The following is a 20,210-nucleotide window of genomic DNA, read 5'->3' on the forward strand; positions in this document are numbered from 1 at the left end:
ATGAGTTTTGGAAGATGGTGACCTCCGGGCTTCTCAGGGAATAGGCAGAGGGATGACACGTTTTTCCATCTGAGATGGCCCGGTGAAGGTGGCCTAATGCAAATCTGCCAAGAGCCGCTCAGTTCTGAGATTTGTGTGTCTCTGGGATCATGATGGTTATGTTGCTTAATAAGTAGCTGGAGGCAGTTTGTGGGCAGCATCTCAGGGTCCCTTTGGGATGGGGGAGCAGGAGTGGCTCTTCCCCTATCCCAAGAGGCCTGGCATGATTGTCACTGCTGACCCATATCTGGATTTTCCAATAAATCTTGGAAAATGGCGGCCGCCAGGCTTTCTGGGGAATAGGCATAGAAACGACACCTTTTCCCATCTGGGGTGGCCCAGTGAATGTGGCCTAATGCAAAGTCTGGTGGCATTTCTGCCAAGAAGGACCAGCAAATTTAACAAAGCTATGCTCACAAGTCTAAAGAAGCAGATTCATGGACACACAATATTCGTGGAAGCCCTCAATAGTCCACTTTCACTTTCATCGCTAGATAGATCAAGCAGACAAAATATCAGCAACGATGCAAGAATTAGAACTTTGTGTCATTTCAGGAGATTAGTTCTATTGAGCATGTGTCACTATTCTACACACCTATAGACACACAAGATCTCTCACATATCTGGGATATAAAGGAAACATAGTGGGATCAGAGGGATAGGACAATGGATTGGGTTTTTGCCTTATGTGCAGCCATATCAACATCACTCCTTGCATTCCCGATGGCCACCTGAGCATGGCCAGGAGTGACCCCTGAGCACAGAGACAGAAGTAAACACTGATCAAAGCCAGATGTCCACCCCAAACAACAAAAGACAAAACAAACTTTTTTGTTGTTGTTTTGAGGACACTACTGGCTGTTATCAGGGCTGACTCCTCACGCTGTGCTCAAGGATCACTCCTGGCAGCATCAGGATTGATGCTTATGGGGTGCCAGGGATTGAACTTGTGTCTGTCACATGTAAGGCAAGCTCCCTACTGCTGTACTATCCCTCTAGTTTCAAAATAAGTATAATAGGGGAAAATTGATAAATTTATCAGAACTGTAATCCTGTGTAATCCCTTCAATGGCCAAGACACAGAGACTATAAAACCCAGCTCCCGGAAGAGAACAGTGCAGAGTCTCCTGCCCCCGCGCCTGGCTGTCCTTGCAGGGGCCCCTTGGAGGGAGCAGGTTGAGTTTCCCTCCCCACCCCAACCAGGGGTCCTGCAACCGAAGACCTCCAGAACCAGCCACCACCATGCTGAGACCACTCTCCACACTCATGAAGGTACTGGCAGAGGAACAAAGGCATGAGGGTCCCAGGGCTGAGATCTCCAAGCCTGTTCGGATCGGGGCTGAGCATCCTCCACCCAGATCCTCCATATTCCAGTAGGCAGGGGTCATACCCACCAACTGGCCCCCTGGCGCCATGTAATCCCATCAACGGCCAAGACCCAGAGACTATAAAACCCTTCTCCTGGAAGCGCACGGCCGCAGACTCTGGGCAAACTCCCCGTGGCGTACCCAATATGCCAAATACCAGTAACAATGATGGGTCTCATTCTCCTAACCCTGAATAGGCTTTGATATGGCACTTAAAAAAAAAACTCAGGGCTAGGAAGAAGGAGACGTAACTGGGGCCTGCTTGAGGCAATCGATAAACAACAGGATGGTCGTGATCGTGATCGTGATCAGAACTGAAGATTTTATCTACAGAACTGAGCCTACATGGAAGAAGGGGTTGTAAAAAGTCACTGGGACCCTGATGTAGGGCAATAATCTCTCTTGTGATGGGTGTGGTATTAGAATAATTTATGCTAAAAAGTATAATTAAAAGTATTTTAAACCCTGGTAACTCAATAAAAATGATTTTAAAATAAAATAAAATGTCTGTTATGCTAAGACAGTCTCTGTTAACACAATCAGCCCTGCCCAGAACACTCTATAGGCCTTACAGCTGTACCACTCAGTACAGCTGCTCAATTTGTAAAACTGGCCCAACAATACTCTTCCTGTCATTGGCTTAAAATATTTAATATATATCTCATTCCCTCCATATTATTATCTCAGAACATCTTATTGATAATTTACTCCCTTCATGTAATTGGCTACAAATCTCCAGTTCACTCACTTTGAGGAATTTGTTAATTTATAAATATCCCAGAGAAACATAATACAAAACTCCCCCAAACTGTGTTAATGTCCATCTCCTTCCAGAGGTCTTCATTGTACCAGTCTGGTGTGTGTTCTTTATCACTGTCACTTTCCTCCCGTTGTTCATTGATTTGCTCGAGTGGGCCCAGTAATTGTGCGACTTGTTGTTACTGTGTTTGGAATACCGAATATGCCACAGGGAGCTTGCCAGGCTCTGCTGTGTATGCAAGATACTGTTGGTAGCTTGCCAGGCTCTCCGAGAGGGGTGGAGGAATCAAACTCAGGTGAGCCAGGTTGGCTGTATGCAAGGCAAATGCCTTACCCGCTGAGCTATCACTCTAGCCCCGTGTTCTTTATAAATAAACTTATTTTAAACTATCTTGATGTCTTGGTAATTTATTTTACTAGCCCACTTCTTGGACCCAGAAAGGTCTGGGTAAAGTTCCGCACTATATGTTTTCCACTGAACTACAAAAGAACATTGTGGCATTAACACTATATAATTCATAATCTCTAATGGGTATTCCTTTTCAAGACCCCATTTTGTCTTCACATCAATTGTGATTCACTAGGATACCTGACAAATCCAATCTTGGGTATTGTGAAAGCATTGGTCCCATCTCTATTTATTCATTCATTCCAACACCAATCTCTTCCCCATATTCTCTACCTTCCCCACCCCCCACTGTCTCTGTGGCAAGTTTCTCTCTCTCTCTCTCTCTCTCTCTCTCTCTCTCTCTCTCTCTCTCCTGCTCTTTCTACTGTCCTCTTTCTTTTCTTATGTTCAAGTATTCCAAGATTTGGGATTAACTGTGAGAGGTTATTGGAATCCAGGAATATATCCATTTCTTCGAGGTTCTTGGCATAAAGATTCTTACTTCTTGGCATTAAGATTCTCAAAGTAATCTCTGATGATCCTTTGAATTTCTATAGTTTCTGCTGTGATGTTCCTTTCTGATTTTTGTTTCATTTCTGATTCGATTTAGTAGGGTTCTCTATCTCTTTTCTTTGTGGGTCTTGCTACTTGTTACTTGGTTTATTGTCTTGTTTATTTTTCAATGAACCAGATCCTGCTTTCATTGATCATTTGAATTGTTTTTTTTTTGTTCCAACTCATTAATTTCTGTTTTGTTTTATTACTTTCTTCTTTATGCCTTGGACTCCTTTAGTTGGTCATTTTCTAAGACCTTAAGCTTTGAAGTCAAGTTGGCCCTTTTTTATTTCCATAAAATATGATGTACGCTTGCAAGCTATAGACTTTTCTCCTGGTCTTCATTACTTTTGTCATTTAGTTGTTTTCTCATACAACTTTTATATTCCACAAATAAGTGCAATCATTATATGCCTATACCTCTGTGGCTGACTGATTTAAATCAACATGAGCCTCTGTATAACCATGTATCAAACAAGTTTCATGGCATCCTTTTCCTGGTGGCTGTATAGTATTCCATTCTATACCATAGGTATATTCATTAGGTTCTTTAGCCATTGGGCACTTCAGTGCTTTCCAGATTCTGGCTATTGTGAACAGTGCTTCAATGAACATAAGAATTCAAATGCCATTTCTGCACTGTGTTTTCAGAACCTTAGAGTGTATTGCTGTGTCATATGGAATATTGAGGTATGCCCGTGTTGTTTTTTTCAAAGACTGGACCAGTTGACATTCCAACAAGCAGTAAATGAGGTTTCATTTTTCCCTGCATCCGAATCAGCACTGGTTTTTGCTATTCTTTGTGATGTGTCCATCTCTTTGGTGTGAGGTGTTTCTTCTTTTGATTTGCAGTTCGCTGATGATTTGTATGTAGATAATTTCTCTATATGCATTTTTGAGGCTATACCCAGTGGTGCTCAGAAATTATTCCTGTAGGTTCTTGGGGCCCCATGTGGGGTGCTGGATATCACATGAGTCAGTCATGTGCATAACAAATGCTCTCCTCATGGCACTATTTCTTTCTTTCTTTCTTTCTTTCTTTCTTTCTTTCTTTCTTTCTTTCCTTTTTTTTTTTTTTTTGCTTTTTTTGGGTCACACCTGTCTATGCTCAGGGATTACTCCTGGCGGTGTTCAGGGGACCGTATGGCATGCTGGGAATCAAACCCGGGTTGGCCGTATGCAAGGCAAACACCCTACCCGCTGTGCTATCACTCTAGCCCCCTCATGGCACTGTTACTCTGGCCGCCTCTTTATATGCTTTTTGTTCATTTTAGTTTCTACTTTGAGGAAGAAATTTTTCTTCCACAAGTAGAAATTCCTTTTTTCCCCAAATTCTACCATTTTGGATATCATTTCTGATTCTGTTAATTATCATCAGAAACAGTCTTTCTTTCTTCATGGTTCTTGCTTGTGGGTTTATCAATCTTGTTCATAATTTGAAAGAATAAACAATGATTTTGTTAATCTTTTGATTGATTTTTTTGGATTCCTATTCATTAATTTCTTCCCTAAGTTTTATTATTTCCTTCTTCCTCACTTCTTTGGGTCAATCTTGTTGTTAGTTTTCCAGTTTTTTGAAAACTGTGTCACATTATTTATGTGGAGCATTTTTTTTCCTGAGGAGTGCTTGCACAGTTAAGAACTACCTCTACTTTTCTGTTTTTATTAAATCAAAGAATGTTCCAGCTCTCCTATCATCCTGAATATCATTTTACATCCTTTCAATATCTAGTTCTTGTTCAGACTGATAAATTCCAACTGTCATTGTCAGTGGTTCTCTGTCCTAACTACACTCTCCCTACCCCACTGTTGGCAAGCTCCCAACCATGGACTAGTCCTCCTCATTTCTACTGTCTTTGGGTATTAGTCTCATACTATTTTTTATGTCCTGTAAATGAGTACAGTTATTCTTTATCTCCTTCTGACTCATCTCTTTCTTTTTTTTGTAGGAATATTGCTATTTATTCAGCTATTGATTAGGCTGATTGAATTGGGCATGAATTCCACCTTACTTTTTTTCCCTTTTTATAATTTTAATTATTGAATCACCATGAGAACAGTTACAAAGCTTTCTGGTTTAAGTCTCGGTTATACAATGAAACACCATCCCTTCACCAGTGCCCATTTTCCACCACCAAAAACCCCAGTATACCCTCCATCCCACACCCTCCCCCTACCTGTGGGGCAGATGATTTCCACATTACTCTCTCTACTTTGACTACATTCAATATTTTGACACCAGACCTACCATTATTATTTGGGATTTTACCCCAACACTCAGATCTGCTGAAAGGCAACAGTAGACAATTTGTTTTCTATTGCTGGTTATGAATAACATACAATGTTACACAGCCACAGTAGTGGCCACACGATTTTGGAATTCAGAAATTTATTTTTCTATTTATATTTATTTATTGAATCACTGTGGGAAAAGTTACTAAGCTTTCAGGTTTAAGTCTTGGTCACACAATGATCAAACACCTCTCCCTTCACCAGTACTCATTTTTCACCACCAAGAACCCCAATATACCCCCTCCCACCCCTCCCAATGCCTGTGAGGCAGATGATTTCCACTTAACTCTTCTCTACATTGATTACATTCATTATTTTGACAAAAGATGCACCATTATTGTTTAGAATCCGCTCCCCCCCCCAACAATCAGAGTTGCTGAAAAGGCATTGTGAAATACTTTGTTTTCTATAGCTGGTTATGAGAATCATATAATATTTTTGGATTTCTGCAAAGAGCCAGATAATTACAAGATTGGTTTCTGTAAGTCTGGTGTTATGGCTGTACCAGAGCCATGTTCGTGGGGGCAACTCTTGACCTTGGTAGGGTGTGAAGGACGAGCCAGTACCGTCCCCCTTCCCATGAGACTGCAGTTGCTCCATCACCACTGGCTCATACCTGGCTTTCCTATAAGCTCTGAGGCTGTGGCTACCCTGCTGCGGGGTGGGGGGGAGAAGGCAGAAGGGAGCAACACCCTTTTCCTCCCGGGGAGGGATGGCGCCGTAGTTTAATGCATGGTCCATTCACCGTTCTGCCACAAGCTGCCAGGCTCTGGATTAAGTCCTTTTACCTCTGGAGTCATGGCTGTGCCAGAGAGCTGCTTGTGGAGGGCAATTTGTGACCTCGTTAGGGCGTGAAGGATGGGCCGGTACCACCCCCCTTCCCATGAGACTGCAGTTGCCCCATCACCACCGGCTCATACCTAGCTTTCCAATAAGCTCTGAGGTGGCGGCCATCTTCTATGCGGTCCAGATGCATTTCTGCCAAAAGCCGCTGGGTTTCGAGATTTGTTTCTGAGTCTCTGGGTTCGTGGCCCTTAAGCAGATTGATCAGGAGCCAGAGAGGCCATTTGTAGGCAGCAACTCAGGGTCTCTCTGGGATGGGGAGGAAAGGGCTGGTTCCACCCCCATCTGGTGAGGCCCTGTGTGTCTCGTCACTGCAGGCCCAAACCTGACTGTCCAGTGGCCTCTGGAGGATGGTGGTCACCAGGCCACCAAGGGGAACAGGCCAAGGCATGAAACATATTCCCACCTGGAGTGGCCCAGCCCCAGTAACCTACTGTAGGAACAGGATGCGTTTCTGCCAAAAGCCTTTGGGTTCTGAGATTCCTTTCTGAGTCTCTGGGATCATGGCCGTTAAGCAGTTCAATCAGGATCCAGAGAGGCCATGCCTCCAATTATATAGCTGAGCTGGAGGTGGTTTGTGGGTGTATCTCCCACATACCTAACTTTTGGCCATTTACTTTCTTGGTAAACTTTGCCCCAAGTTTTTGGGGTCTGGCCAAAGGCACAGCAGCAATTTTGGGGTATCTAAAAGTCTGACGGTGCCATAAGGCTGCTGATGCACTTACCTCACAGGTACAGATTGACCTGCTGGTGGCACCATACCCCCAGAATTCCAAAATTTTAGCAATTAAATCTGGATGGATTTCTGCCCAAACCTGCTGGGTTCTGAGATTTGTTCCTGAGTCTCTGGGATCACGGCTGTTAAGCAGCTTGATCAGGAGCCAGAGAGGCCATTTGTGAGCGGCGACTCAGAATCTCGTTGTGGCGGAGAGGAAAGGGCCAGCTCCACCCCCCCTCCCATCCCGCGAGGCCCCATGTGTCTCATCACTGCGGACCCAAATCTGACCATCCAATGGCCTCTGGAAGATGGCGGCCACCGAGCTGCCAAGGGGGAGCAGGCAGAGGGACAACACCCTGTACCCTCCTGGGGTGGCCCGGTGACAGTAACCCATTGCAGGGACCAGACACATTTCTGCCAAAGGCTGCTGGGTTTCGAGATTTGTTTCTGAGTCTCTGGGATCATGGCCATTAAGCAGCTTCATGGGCGGTGACTCAGGGCCTCTTTGGGGTGTGGAGGAATGGGCCGGCTCCACCCCCATCCTATGAGACCCCGCGTGTTTCTTCACTGTGGGCCCAAACCTGACTGTCCAGTGACCTCTGGAGGATGGCGACCACTGAGACACCAGGGGGAATAGGCCAAGGCATGAAACCTACTCCTACCTGGGGTGGCCCAGCACCGGTAACCTACTGCGGGGACCAGACACATCTCTGCCAAAAGCAGCCACTGGGTTCTGAGAATTGTTTCTGAGTCTCTGGGATCATGGTCGTTAAGCAGCTTGATCAGGAGCCCCTCCAACCCATTTCACTCAGAATGATATTCTCCATGTTCATCCATGTTAAGTATATTTTATATCTTCTTTTTTACTGGCACTGCATAGTATTCCATTGCATACTGTAGTTTCTTTATCTAATCATCTTGGGCACTTTGGGATGTTTCCAGATTCTCACTATTGTAAATAGTGCTGCAATGAACAAAGAAATGCTGATGGCTTTTTCTTCATTGTATTTTGAGTTCTCTTGGGTATATTCCCAGGAGTGGTATTGCTTGGTCCTATGGAAACATAATTTCTAGTTTTTTGACGAATACCCACATTGTTTTCCACCAGAAGTGAATGAAAGTCCCTCTGTAAACAACATAAAGAACAAGAACAAACAGTGCTGGTGTTCTTTATGTTGTGTACCAATCTCTGTCGAATGAGATGATATATCAATGTATTTTGATCTGTGTGTTCCAGATGATTAGAACATTTTTTCACGTAGCTTTTGGCCATTTGTATTTCTTTTTTGGGAAAGTTTCTGTTCATCTCTTCTTTCCATTTCTTTGATGAGGTTGAATTTTTTTCTTGTAAAGTTCTCCCAGTGCTTTATAGACCTATGATATTAACCCCTAAATAGATGGGTGTTGGACAAACAGTTTTTCTCATTCCATATCTTTATCTTCTGGTCATCATTTTCTTTGAGGTACAAGACTCCTAGTTTAATGTGATCACATTTGCATATTTTTACTTTTGTTTGCTTGATCAGTGGTGTTTCATCATTGAATGTGCCTTTATCTTCAATGTAATGGAGAGTTCTGCTTACATTTTACTGTATGTGCATTTCAAATTCAAATCTGAATTTAGGTTCTTTAATTTATTTAGATCTGATTTTTGTGCATGGCATTAGAAGGAAGGCTGAGCTCTTTTTTTTACAAGTAGCTGCCCAGTTTTCCTAGCACCATTTGTTGAAGAGGCATTCCTTGCTCCATTTAATATTTCTTGATCATTATTAAAGATTAAAGGGACATATATACATATATATACACATATACATATATATGTGTCAGTGTCTGGATATACAACTCTGTGACATTAATCTGTGGTTTGTCTTTATTCCAATACTTGTCACTGTCACTGTCACTGTCCTCCTGTTGTTCATCAATTTGCTTGAGTGGGCCCAGTAACATTGAGAGACTTGTCGTTACTTTGTTTGGCATATTGAATATGTCACAGGTAGCTTTGCCATGTGGGCAAGATTCTCTCGTTAGCTGTTTTATTTATTTATTTTTGCTTTTTGGGTCACTCTTTCATTTCTTGATGTAGTGTTTTGTAGTTTTATTTATATAGGTCTTTCATCTCCTGCATAAGCTGATTCTGACATACTGGTTATCTGTGGCAGAATCATGAACAGAATTAAAAAATATCTCTTTCTTCTCTTGAATTATTTGCATATAGGAAAGTCATAGACTTTGTTGTATTGATTTTGTCTACCAATTTACAAATTTGTGTCTCTTGCAACTTTTTGATAGAGCCTTTAGAATACTATAAATATAGTTTTATGTCATTTGAATATAGTAAAAGAATATCTTCTTCCTTTCCTATCTGTATGCACTTTTGATATCTTAATTTTTTGGTCTAATTTTTATGGCAAGTACTTAAATATATTGACTAGAAGTGGAAAGAATGGGTAATGTTTTCTTGTGCCTGATCTTACAGGGAAGACATTTAAGTTATCCCCATTAACTACAATGTCTGCTGTGAAATTGTGGTAAATGGCTCTGATGATGTTGTCTTGTCAAATGCTATCTCTGCATCTATTGATATTATCATATGGTTTATCACTTGTATCACTTGTATCACCTGTTATCCCATTGCTCATTGATTTGCTCAAGCGGGTACCAGTAACATCTCCATTCGTACCTGTCACATGCTAGTGTAGCCCAGTGGAGTCTGCTCACTCCAGGAACATGAAGAACTTCAAACTGTTCATTCAGGTTCTTGACAAAGAAGTCTGACCATCTTGTAGGTGGGTGGCCAGGCGTTCTTTTGATGTCCCGTGGAATCCAGTCGGTAACAGCTCTAGTCCAGCAGTCTTATCCAAATTGCATTATGTGTCCAGCCCACCCATCTGATTTTTGATGCCTTGGCAAATGAGACAATGCCCCTGATTCTCCATTGTCAATGGAGGTCAGAACTCCAGATTTCTTCTCTCACTTGAGTGAGATGTGATACTCCAAGCATAGCTCTTTCGATTCCTTTTTGGGAGATCTGAACAGTGTTCTTATCCTCAGGGCCAGGTCTCTGAGGTGTATGTTAGTGCAGGAAGAACGGTGGAGTTGAAAAGATGTGCCCGGAGCCGGTGGTTCTTCGTCCTTTTAACTATTTCTTCAACACTCTTGAAGGATATAGGAATACAGGAATTTATACATTTCTTCAGTTTATCTTATTTCATGGCAAAAAGATTCCAACATTATCAAAAGATAATAGGAAATGAACAAAATCTTCCTCAAAGAGGAAATACAAATGGCAAAAAAGCACATGAAAAAAATGCTCTACATCACTAATTATCAGAAGATGCATATCAAAACAATGAAGTATCATCTCACACCACAGAGAAAGACACTCAACAATGGACAAGAACAACCAACCTGATGGGGATTCAGGGAGAAAAGAACTCTTTTTCATGGTGGGAATACTGACTGGTCCAGACTTTGTGGAGAACAATATGGACATTACTCAAAGTAGAAATTGATCTTCCATATAACCCAGAAATGATACTTCTGGGAATATGCCCCAGGAGCCCAAAACCACACTATAGATAAAAAATCTGCACTTCTCTGTTCATTGCAGCTCTATTCACATTAGCCAGTATCTAGAAACAACCTGACTGCCTGTGAACAGATGCATGGATAAAAACCATAGTCTACACAGTGGAATACTCAGCAGCCACCAGTAAAAATGCTTGAGCAGGCCCAGTAACGTCTCCATTACGAGATTTGTTGTTACTGTGTTTGGCATATGGAATACGTCATGGGTAGTTTGCCAGGCTTTGCCGTGCAGGCAAGATACTCTTGGTAGCTTGCCAGGCTCTCCAAGAGGGGTTGAGGAATTGAACCTAGGTCACCCCGGTTGGCCATGTGCAAGGCAAATAAATGCCCTATCCGCTAAGTCATGAAATTCCCTGATAAATGGATGGATATGAAGAATATCTTGCTGAGTGAAATGAGTCAGAAGTAGAGGGAAAGACAGAATTATCGCACTCATTTGTGGCATACGAAGAAACATTGTATGAGACTAATAATTAAGTATAGTAGAAATAGGGTCAAGGATGACTTTTCCACAGTTGGAAGCTTGCCACAAGTCATAGGAGGGTCAGTTAGGATTGACCACTATGAAAATGATAGTTGCAAATGAAAACTCTGGAAAAGAACCGAGTGTTAAATGAACAAAAATGTTAACCTTTCAGTACCTGTATTGCAAACCACAATGCCTGAAAAGAGAGAGCAAAAGACAGAAAGAGAGAGGGAGAGAGAGAGGAGAAGAGAGGAGAGGAGAGAGAGAGAAAGAGAGAGAGAGAGAGAGAGAGAGAGAGAGAGAGAGAGAGAGAGAGAGAGAGGACAAGTGCCTGCTTAGAGGCAGGCTTGGTGGAAGGTGATGGGAGGAAAACTGGGAACAGGGATGGTGGGAAAAGTACAATGGTGAAGGGGACAGTTGTTGGAACATTTTATGACTGAAACCCAGTCATTAAAAACTTTGTAACAGTGTATGACACAGTGATTCAGTTTTTTTAAAAAGGCTGAGGGTAGGTAAGATAGAGAAGAGACTAGTATGACAATAATAGCTGGAAACTATCACCCTGGACAAGATCTGAGTGTTAAAAGTAGGTAAAGGGATATTCTTGATCAATTTTTTATTGCTATCAATAGGAGCGATAGCACAGCGGTAGGGCGTTTGCCTTGCATGCAGCCAGCCTGGCCGAGCCCGGTTCAATTCCTCCCTCTCAGAGAGCCCGGCAAGCTACTGAGAGTATCTCGCCTTCACAGCAAAGCCTGGCAAGCTACCCGTGATATATTCAATATGCCAAACACAGTAACAACAAGTCTCAAAATGGAGACGTTACTGGGGCCACTCGAGCAAATCGATGAACAACGGGAGGACAGTGACAGTAACAGTATCAATATTATAAACCACAATGCCAAAAAAGAGAGATAGAGAGTGACTCAGTAAAAAAGCAAAAGTAAAAAAGATTAAAAATTAATGGGCTCTGCACTCAGTGATTACTCCTGACAAATTCAGGGGACCATATCAGTTGCCATGGACTGAACCCTTCTTGGCTACATGCAAAGCAAGAACTTTATCTGATTTTCTATTTCTCCATTGCCTGGATACAGGTTAAGGGATTGGTGTTGCAAAATATACTCCTGAAAATCAACCATAAATATATTTGTAACTTATTCATGGTGAGTTTTTTAAAAGAATAAATGATCATTGGGGCCAGAGTGATAGTACAGCAGGTTGGACATTTGCCTTGCATGCAGCCAACCCAGGTTCGATCCCTGGCATCCCATATGGTCCCCCAGCACTGCCAGGAGTGATGCCTGAGTGTAGAGCCAGGAGTAACCACTGAGCATCACTGAGTGTGACCTAAAAAGCAACAACAAACAAACAAACAAAAACAGAATAAATGACTGTTGACTTTTTCAGAATGTTATTTTTCTATTATAAAGACAGAAGTCCGGCCATCTTTGAAGCCTTAAGCACAAGAGAAAGAACACATGGAGGGTGCGGGATCCCGGAGGAAAAAAAAAAAGAAAAAACAGGTTCCAAAAAGAGCCGAGTTCACCCGCAAGTTCCAGATGGAGTAGGTGCTGCATCCCGCCTCCCCCAGATGGAACCCCGGTGACCAGAAGCCTCTACAAACACAGCTCGAGTATGCGGGAACGAGGACTTTTTCTCAAATCTGCCGGACTACACCTCCCAGGTAACCTCTGATTCTGGAAGTCATGCCCACAGCCCGCCCCCCAGCGCCATCTTTGAAGCCTTAAGCATAAGAGAAAGAACACATGGAGGGTGCGGGATCCCGGAGGGAAAAAAAAAAAAGAAAAAACAGGTTCCAAAAAGAGCCGAGTTCACCCGCAAGTTCCAGATGGAGTAGGTGCCGCATCCCGCCTCCCCCAGATGGAACCCCGGTGACCAGAAGCCTCTACAAACACAGCTCGAGTATGCGGGAACGAGGACTTTTTCTCAAAACCGCGCGGCCGCGTAAGACATCTCTCTATATACAAAGTGATCAATGAGAAGTAAACCACCCAATCTTTCTCCCTGAAAGTCAGAGTTAAGTTTGGAGCACGGCCACAGCCCCAGAAACACAAGGACTTAATGCAGAACCCAGCAGCTTAGAGCAGAAAAGTGAAAGGACTATGCGTTAATCCAGGCCATCAAGTCTGCCGGAGGGGAAAGGGTGTTGCCCCATTCGCCCTCTCTTCTCTGGAAAGAAGGATGGCGGCCGCATGGGAGCCTTGTGGACAGCAGGTATGAGCCGGGGGTGTGGGGGCGACTAAAACCTCATGGGAAGGGGGGCGTTCCGGTCAGTCCTTCACGCCCTACCGAGGTCACCAGTTGCCCCCCACGAGCGGCTCTCCAGCACAGCCACGGCCCCAGAAGCACAAGGGCTTAATGCAGAACCCAGCAGCTTGGAGCAGAAAAGTGAAAGGACTATGCGTTAATCCAGGCAATCATTTCTGCCCAGAGGGGAAAGGGTGTTGCTCCCTTCCGCCCTCCTCCCTCTGGAAAGAAAGATGGCGGCCACATGGGAGCCTTGTGGACAGCAGGTATGAGCCGGGGGTGTGGGGGCGACTAAAACCTCATGGGAAGGGGGGCGTTCCAGTCCGTCCTTCACGCCCTACCGAGGTCACCAGTCACCCCCCACGAGCGGCTCTCCAGCACAGCCACGGCCCCAGAAGCACAAGGACTTAATGCAGAACCCAGCAGCTTGGAGCAGAAAAGTGAACGGACTATGCATTGACCCAGGCCATCAAGTCTGCCGGAGGGGAAAGGGTGTTGCCCCATTCGCCCTCTCCTCTCTGGAAAGAAAGATGGCGGCCACATGGGAGCCTTGTGGACAGCAGGTATGAGCCGGGGGTGTGGGGGCGACTAAAACTTCATGGGAAGGGGGGCGTTCCGGTCCGTCCTTCACGCCCTACCGAGGTCACCAGTTGCCCCCCACGAGCGGCTCTCCAGCACGGCCACAGCCCCAGAAGCACAAGGGCTTAATGCAGAACCCAGCAGCTTGGAGCAGAAAAGTGAAAGGACTATGCATTAATCCAGACAATCATTTCTGCCCAGAGGGGAAAGGGTGTTGCTCCCTTCCGCCCTCCTCCCTCTGGAAAGAAAGATGGCGGCCACATGGGAGCCTTGTGGACAGCAGGTATGAGCCGGGGGTGTGGGGGCGACTAAAACTTCATGGGAAGGGGGGCGTTCCGGTCCGTCCTTCACGCCCTACCAAGGTCACCAGTTGCCCCCCACGAGCGGCTCTCCAGCACAGCCACGGCCCCAGAAGCACAAGGACTTAATGCAGAACCCAGCAGCTTGGAGCAGAAAAGTGAACGGACTATGCATTGATCCAGGCCATCAAGTCTGCCGGAGGGGAAAGGGTGTTGCCCCATTCGCCCTCTCCTCTCTGGAAAGAAAGATGGCGGCCACATGGGAGCCTTGTGGACAGCAGGTATGAGCCGGGGGAGTGGGGGCGACTAAAACCTCATGGGTCGGGGGGCGTTCCGGTCCGTCCTTCACACCCTACCGAGGTCACCAGTCGCCCCCCGCGAGCGGCTCTCCAGCACGGCCATGGCCCCAGAAGCACAAGGACTTAATGCAGAACCCAGCAGCTTGGAGCAGAAAAGTGAACGGACTATGCGTTGATCCAGCCCATCAAGTCTGCCGGAGGGGAAAGGGTGTTGCCCCATTCGCCCTCTCCTCTCTGGAAAGAAAGATGGCGGCCACATGGGAGCCTTGTGGACAGCAGGTATGAGCCGGGAGTGTGGGGGCGACTAAAACCTCATGGGAAGGGGGGCGTTTCGCTCCGCCCTTCACGCCCTACCGAGGCCACCAGTTGCCCCCCACGAGCGGCTCTCCAGCACGGCCACGACTCCAGAACACAGAAACCAATTTCTTAACTATCTGACTTTCAGTAGAAATACTTCCAGGGTCAATAGGTAAAATAGCAGAAATCCAAAACCAACATTTAATTCTTGAACCCAGCTGTAGAAAGCAAATCACTTCACAATGCTTTTTCAGCATGTCTGATTGGGGGGGGGGGGTAAACTCTAAATAATAGTGGTGAATCTTTTATTGAAACAATCTAATCAAAGCGGATAGAGTGTTAACTAGAATTCATCTGCCTCACAGGGACGGGGAGGGGTGGGGGGTGGGGTTTTATTGGGGTTCTTCATGGGAAAAAATAAGTATTGGTAAAGGGAAATGTGTTTGATATTTGCATGACTGAGACATAAACCTGAAAGCTTTGTAACCTTTCCCACAGTGATTCAATAAAAAAAAAAAAAAAAAAAGACAGAAGTCCATGCAGACTGGTGTTTTGTTAGAGCTGATCTCTCTGGTTTTGAGCAATTGTTGATATCTTAGTCCAGGGATAGTTTATGTCTCATCTCAGTTCAGCCTAGACAATCTCAAAGATTTTAACTCTTATGAAGAAGGCATATTCGATATGCCAAACACAGTAAAAACAAAGTCTCCAATGAAGACGTTGCTGGGTCTGCTCGAGCAAATCGATGAACAACGGGAGGACAGTGATGTTGATGAAGAAGCCCAACTTAGAACTGGTTCTAGGTCAGTCTCTCCTTATGTCTGAATATCAGCAACTCGAACACCTGCCAATGGGATTCTGACCCTATGCATAGAGCAAGGCCTTGGGGTAGAAACTAACAACACTTCTTTGTGAAGAGGGGGTTTGGGCCACACCCCACCTATACTCAGGGTTACTTCTGGCTATGCACTCAGAAGTTACTCCTAGTGGTGCTCAAGGTTCCATATGGGATGCTGAGGATCAACCCTGATTAGTCAGGCAAATGCCCTACCCACTGTACTATCACTCCAGCTTCACTAGCCCTTGATTTTTCTTCCCGGCAGCCTCCGTTGAGGAAGTTCCAAGAAGCACAGATGACTTAAGGAAGGTCTGGGAAATCTCTCCCTGCCTTTCGTGTGTGTTTGTATTTGTTTCATGTGTGTGTGTTAGGGGGAGGGCGGAGGGAGGTTATTAGGATGAAATACCGCGGGTGAAAGTTTTCGAGATTCAGAGCATACTAGACTGGCTCTCAGTGCAGCATGGAGATTTGTGCAAATATTTTTTGGCTATACAAAGAGGAATGCAGTGGGAGCCTGCTTGTGGTACATCTTGGACTGTGAGAGAAATGTGCCCATACTTGTGAAAGAGGAGCAGGGAAGATGAGGCTCGAACTGAGCAGTTCAGGACCTGGGAGAAGAAAAGTGGGACCCCTGTCTGGAATTCCTGTGCAGTCCATGGGCAGCAGGGATGCCTGGTGGGCCAGCCCCATCTGCTTTCCCCCGAGTCTCACCGTCTGTACCCCCATGAGGTCCGTCTTCACCCTGCTGCTTCTGGTTTCTATCAAGCATGTAAGAGCCGTTTTATTATTCTTTCTGTTATTGTTATTGCTAACTATTTTTTATTTTTATGATTGCTGTTATTATAAGGTTCACATATTTTATAGAAAATTTTGCTATGTTTATAAAACATCTGTAAGCTGATTTCCCCTTCACATATTATTATGAGCATTTTCACTTGTCAGTGTGAAATCTGTAAGGGGCATTTATAATTCTGCCCATATCTTTCTGTCTGTTTATATCATTCTCTTAGGTTTGTGTTTTTAGGTTGCATGAAGAGTAGATTTTCTTCCCAACCCCACCCTTCTTTCCATCTTTCTTTCTCTTCTTATAAAAATGTAGAATGCTATTGGTTTTTAAAATAAAAATATATTTCAAAGGATAAATAAAAATTGCTGTAATACCACCCTGAGAGTACCCTTCTTTTAGTTCTAGACATTTGCATTTATTTATGTGCGATTTTTGAAACAGTTCCAAAATACAAACACTATCTTGTAAAATGTGAAAGAGAAACTGAAGAGAAACTAGATTATCATAAATATTTTCATTAGAAAAATACACTTAACATAAGCTTACATTTTTAGTCAAACACTGAGCTCTAGGTCTTGTTTCAGGGAGTCATGTTAATATTAATTCAATCCTTACTAACCCTGCAAAGACTTTCTTCTGCTTTCACGTTTGATGATAGAGAGTAGAAAATTAACACCCAGTTTGGTTGTGTGATTTTTTTTTTATGTCAGTAAAATGTAGATCCTTTGCACAATGTTAAGAAATTTCAGAGATGAGTACAATGTGCAAGTATCCTTGTTAGTTTGTAGTCTTATTGTTATCAAAGACACCCCGCTTCCTTTTGAAAAAAAAAAAGTTCCATTTTTTTTTGCATCAACTTTAAAGCTCTCCAAACTCTCCAAACTTGGTCCGATCATTTGAAAATAGAGATACAAAATGCAAATATTACGCTTGGACATGATGTGAATGAAGTCTAGGTCTGCACATGTAAATTAAGAAAGAAAGTCTTTGAGGAATGACGGATTTATTTCTTGGGTCCATGGTAGACTAATTTCTGTTTTTAGCCTTCAAATTTTAAATCCTTTTGACCCCATATATATATAGAGAGGATCAGGAAAACAGTACTCATCTGGATTTCTTTGATGCCAACCTAAAGTTAACAAGTAGAAACTCCTACCAAATTCTCTGTATTCAATTTCTCTCAGGGACAACATTATTTTACTCTGCTACTTTGGGAACAAATAATTAGCCTGTTAGTGGTGACCCTTCCTCTCAGTCACTAAAATCTTTTTTCAGAACCTCTTTGTTCTGTCTCTTCAAAAGTGTATTTAAAATTCTGATGATGGGCATATTATTCTCTATCTTAAGCCCCGTTCTCTTTATTTGGATGCTTATATTACAAAACAGTACAAACTTTAATGATAAATTTTGCTCATATTTGCTTTCTTTGAATATAATATAAATAAATATTGTGTGTCCTATGACATGAAGTCTTAATAAAAAACAAACTTATAAGTTATTCTCAGGATAGTTTATTTTCTAAATCAAACATAGAAATAGTGCTCTCTCCTCTCCTCATATCAGTTAAGTTAATTAAAAGTTAATTTCGGTGTAAAAAACAATTTTCTACAGTTCTTTGGGAAGTGAGTTTTTGTTTTTATTCATAATTTCTGATAGGACTATATAAAGATATATAACTTTTCAATTTTAATGGCAAGGAAAATTGTTTTGGTAGTACATTTTAAAAATGATTACCCTCTATGATCCAGAAATTCCAATTCAAAGAATTTCTCCAAGTAAAAATATGCTTCAATATTTAGCTATAAATATTTTACCTTAAAGTGTGATTCATACCAGAACACATCTAATAGAACTTTAAAAATTCAAATATAAAATATTATAAAATAATTTACATACATCACAAAAATCTACCAAAAATTATGTAATGGTGTTATAACACTTCTGGAGTTAAATATACATATGTTTCTTTAATTATATTTGGATCTCTCTGTAACTGAACCTGTATTTCTCTCTTGTATTTTTGTGTCTTTAGGACAAGTACCTGGGAAAAAGTTTGTGTTTCTCCAGCTCTCGTAATCTGACAAAAGTCAGCTTTTCTTACACTACTTTTTTCTTAATTTAAAAAAATAATTTTGTTTATTTCTAAGAACCATAGTTTATTATGCTGTTAATTGTAGGTTTCAAGATTGCAATAGTCCAGAATCAAACCCTTCACCAGAGTGTCCATTGGCCACCACGTTATCCAAGTGACCTCCTTCTGCCATACCCATACTACCCACTATCACTGTCCCTCTAGCCATGTTAAGATCACTTTTGTAGACTCAGGTTTTGTCTCCTTTATTTATTTTCTTATATGAATAACATACATAAGAAAGACATTTTGTATTTGTTTCTGTACTTTAAAAATATTTTATTAAAGAATTGTGATTTAAAATTTTATTCATAGTTAAGCTTTATACATATAATGCTCCAGCACCAATTCCATCACCAGTGTCAACCTCCCTCCACAAATGTTCCCAAGTGTGCTCCCATATCTCCCTACCCAAGCCTGCCCTCTTGACAGGCAACTTTTCATGTTCAGTGGTTAAAGTTTGGGTCTCATTATTTCAATGTTGTTGACTATGTGTTTAGATATTTAGCTCTATTGTTTCTTAACACCACCAATATACATGAATCCCCTTGACCCCTGCCATATGTAGGAGCATTCCTTCATTCAAATCATTGTGTTTCCTCCTCAGGTTCTTGTAAATGCCACATATAAGTGAAATTATCCTATGTTTATCCTTCTACCTTTCTTCATTTACTGTATCTTTCAATTCCATTCACATTGCTGCAAATTATGTGATTTCATCCTTCTTTTACACCTGTGTAGTATTTCACTGCATATATGTCACTCTCTCTCTTTCTCTTTCTTTCTTTCTCTCTCTCTCTCACTTGCTGGCGCTCTCTCTCTCTGTGGTATATACACATTGTGTATATATAGTCCACATCTTTATGAGTTAGTTCTCTGTCCTTGAACATCTAGGTGGATTCCAAATCTTAGCAATTGTACTGAATGCTGCAATGAATAGTGGGGTGCACAAATATTTTTGAATGAATGTCTTTCTGTATTGGGGATAGATACCCAAAAAGTGGAATTGAGGGTTCAATGGCAGTTCAATTATGAGTTGATTGAGAAACCACCATATGTTTTTCCCGTAGGGGTTGGATTGTACAACATACTCTAAACAGTGGATGAACAGCACCCAAAAAGAGAGATAGAACAAAAGGGAGTGCCCTGCCACAGAGGCAGGGTGGGATGGGGGATGGGATGGGTGGGAGGGATACTGGGATTGGTGGGGGTGGAGAATGGGCACTGGTGGTGGAATGGGTACTCGATCATTGTATAACTGAAACCCAAGCACAACAACTTGTAAGTCTACAACTGTACCTCATGGTGTTTCACTAATAAAAAAAATAAAATAAAAAATAAACAGTGGATGAGAGTAAGGTAAAGGTAAGGTAAAGGCCCTCCCGTTGTTCATCGATTTGCTCGAGCGGGCCCAGTAACGTCTCCATTGGAGACTTTGTTGTTACTGAGTTTGGCATATTGAATACGTCACAGGGAGCTTGCCAGGCTCTGCCATGCGGGTGAGATCCTCTCGGTAGCTTGCCAGGCTCTCCGAGAGGGGCGGAGTAATCGAACTCGGGTCGGCCATGTTGGCCGCGTGCAAGGCAAACGCCCTACCACTGTGAGAGTAGCTTTCCCTAATAATTTTTATCTACCTATTGGATATCCATTGGTATTTCTCAGATAAATGTTTGTTTCCTCTTCCTATTTACTGT

The 20,210-nt window shown here is 42.9% G+C and overlaps 1 protein-coding gene across 1 annotated transcript in view; it reads left to right on the forward strand.

The window, feature by feature from the left end:
• The first annotated feature begins 16,322 nt into the window (after positions 1 to 16,322).
• Positions 16,323 to 20,210, forward strand: part of GLP2R (glucagon like peptide 2 receptor) — an 88,390-nt gene continuing 84,502 nt past the window's right edge. The window contains exon 1 of the mRNA XM_056117778.1: positions 16,323 to 16,367. Coding sequence (XP_055973753.1) covers positions 16,323 to 16,367 — 45 coding nt within the window. The remainder of the gene's footprint in view (positions 16,368 to 20,210) is intronic.

The sequence above is a fragment of the Sorex fumeus genome, unplaced genomic scaffold (assembly GCF_029834395.1).
Source record: "Sorex fumeus unplaced genomic scaffold, SorFum_2.1 ptg000036l, whole genome shotgun sequence".
In the NCBI taxonomy this organism is placed as follows: domain Eukaryota; kingdom Metazoa; phylum Chordata; class Mammalia; order Eulipotyphla; family Soricidae; genus Sorex; species Sorex fumeus.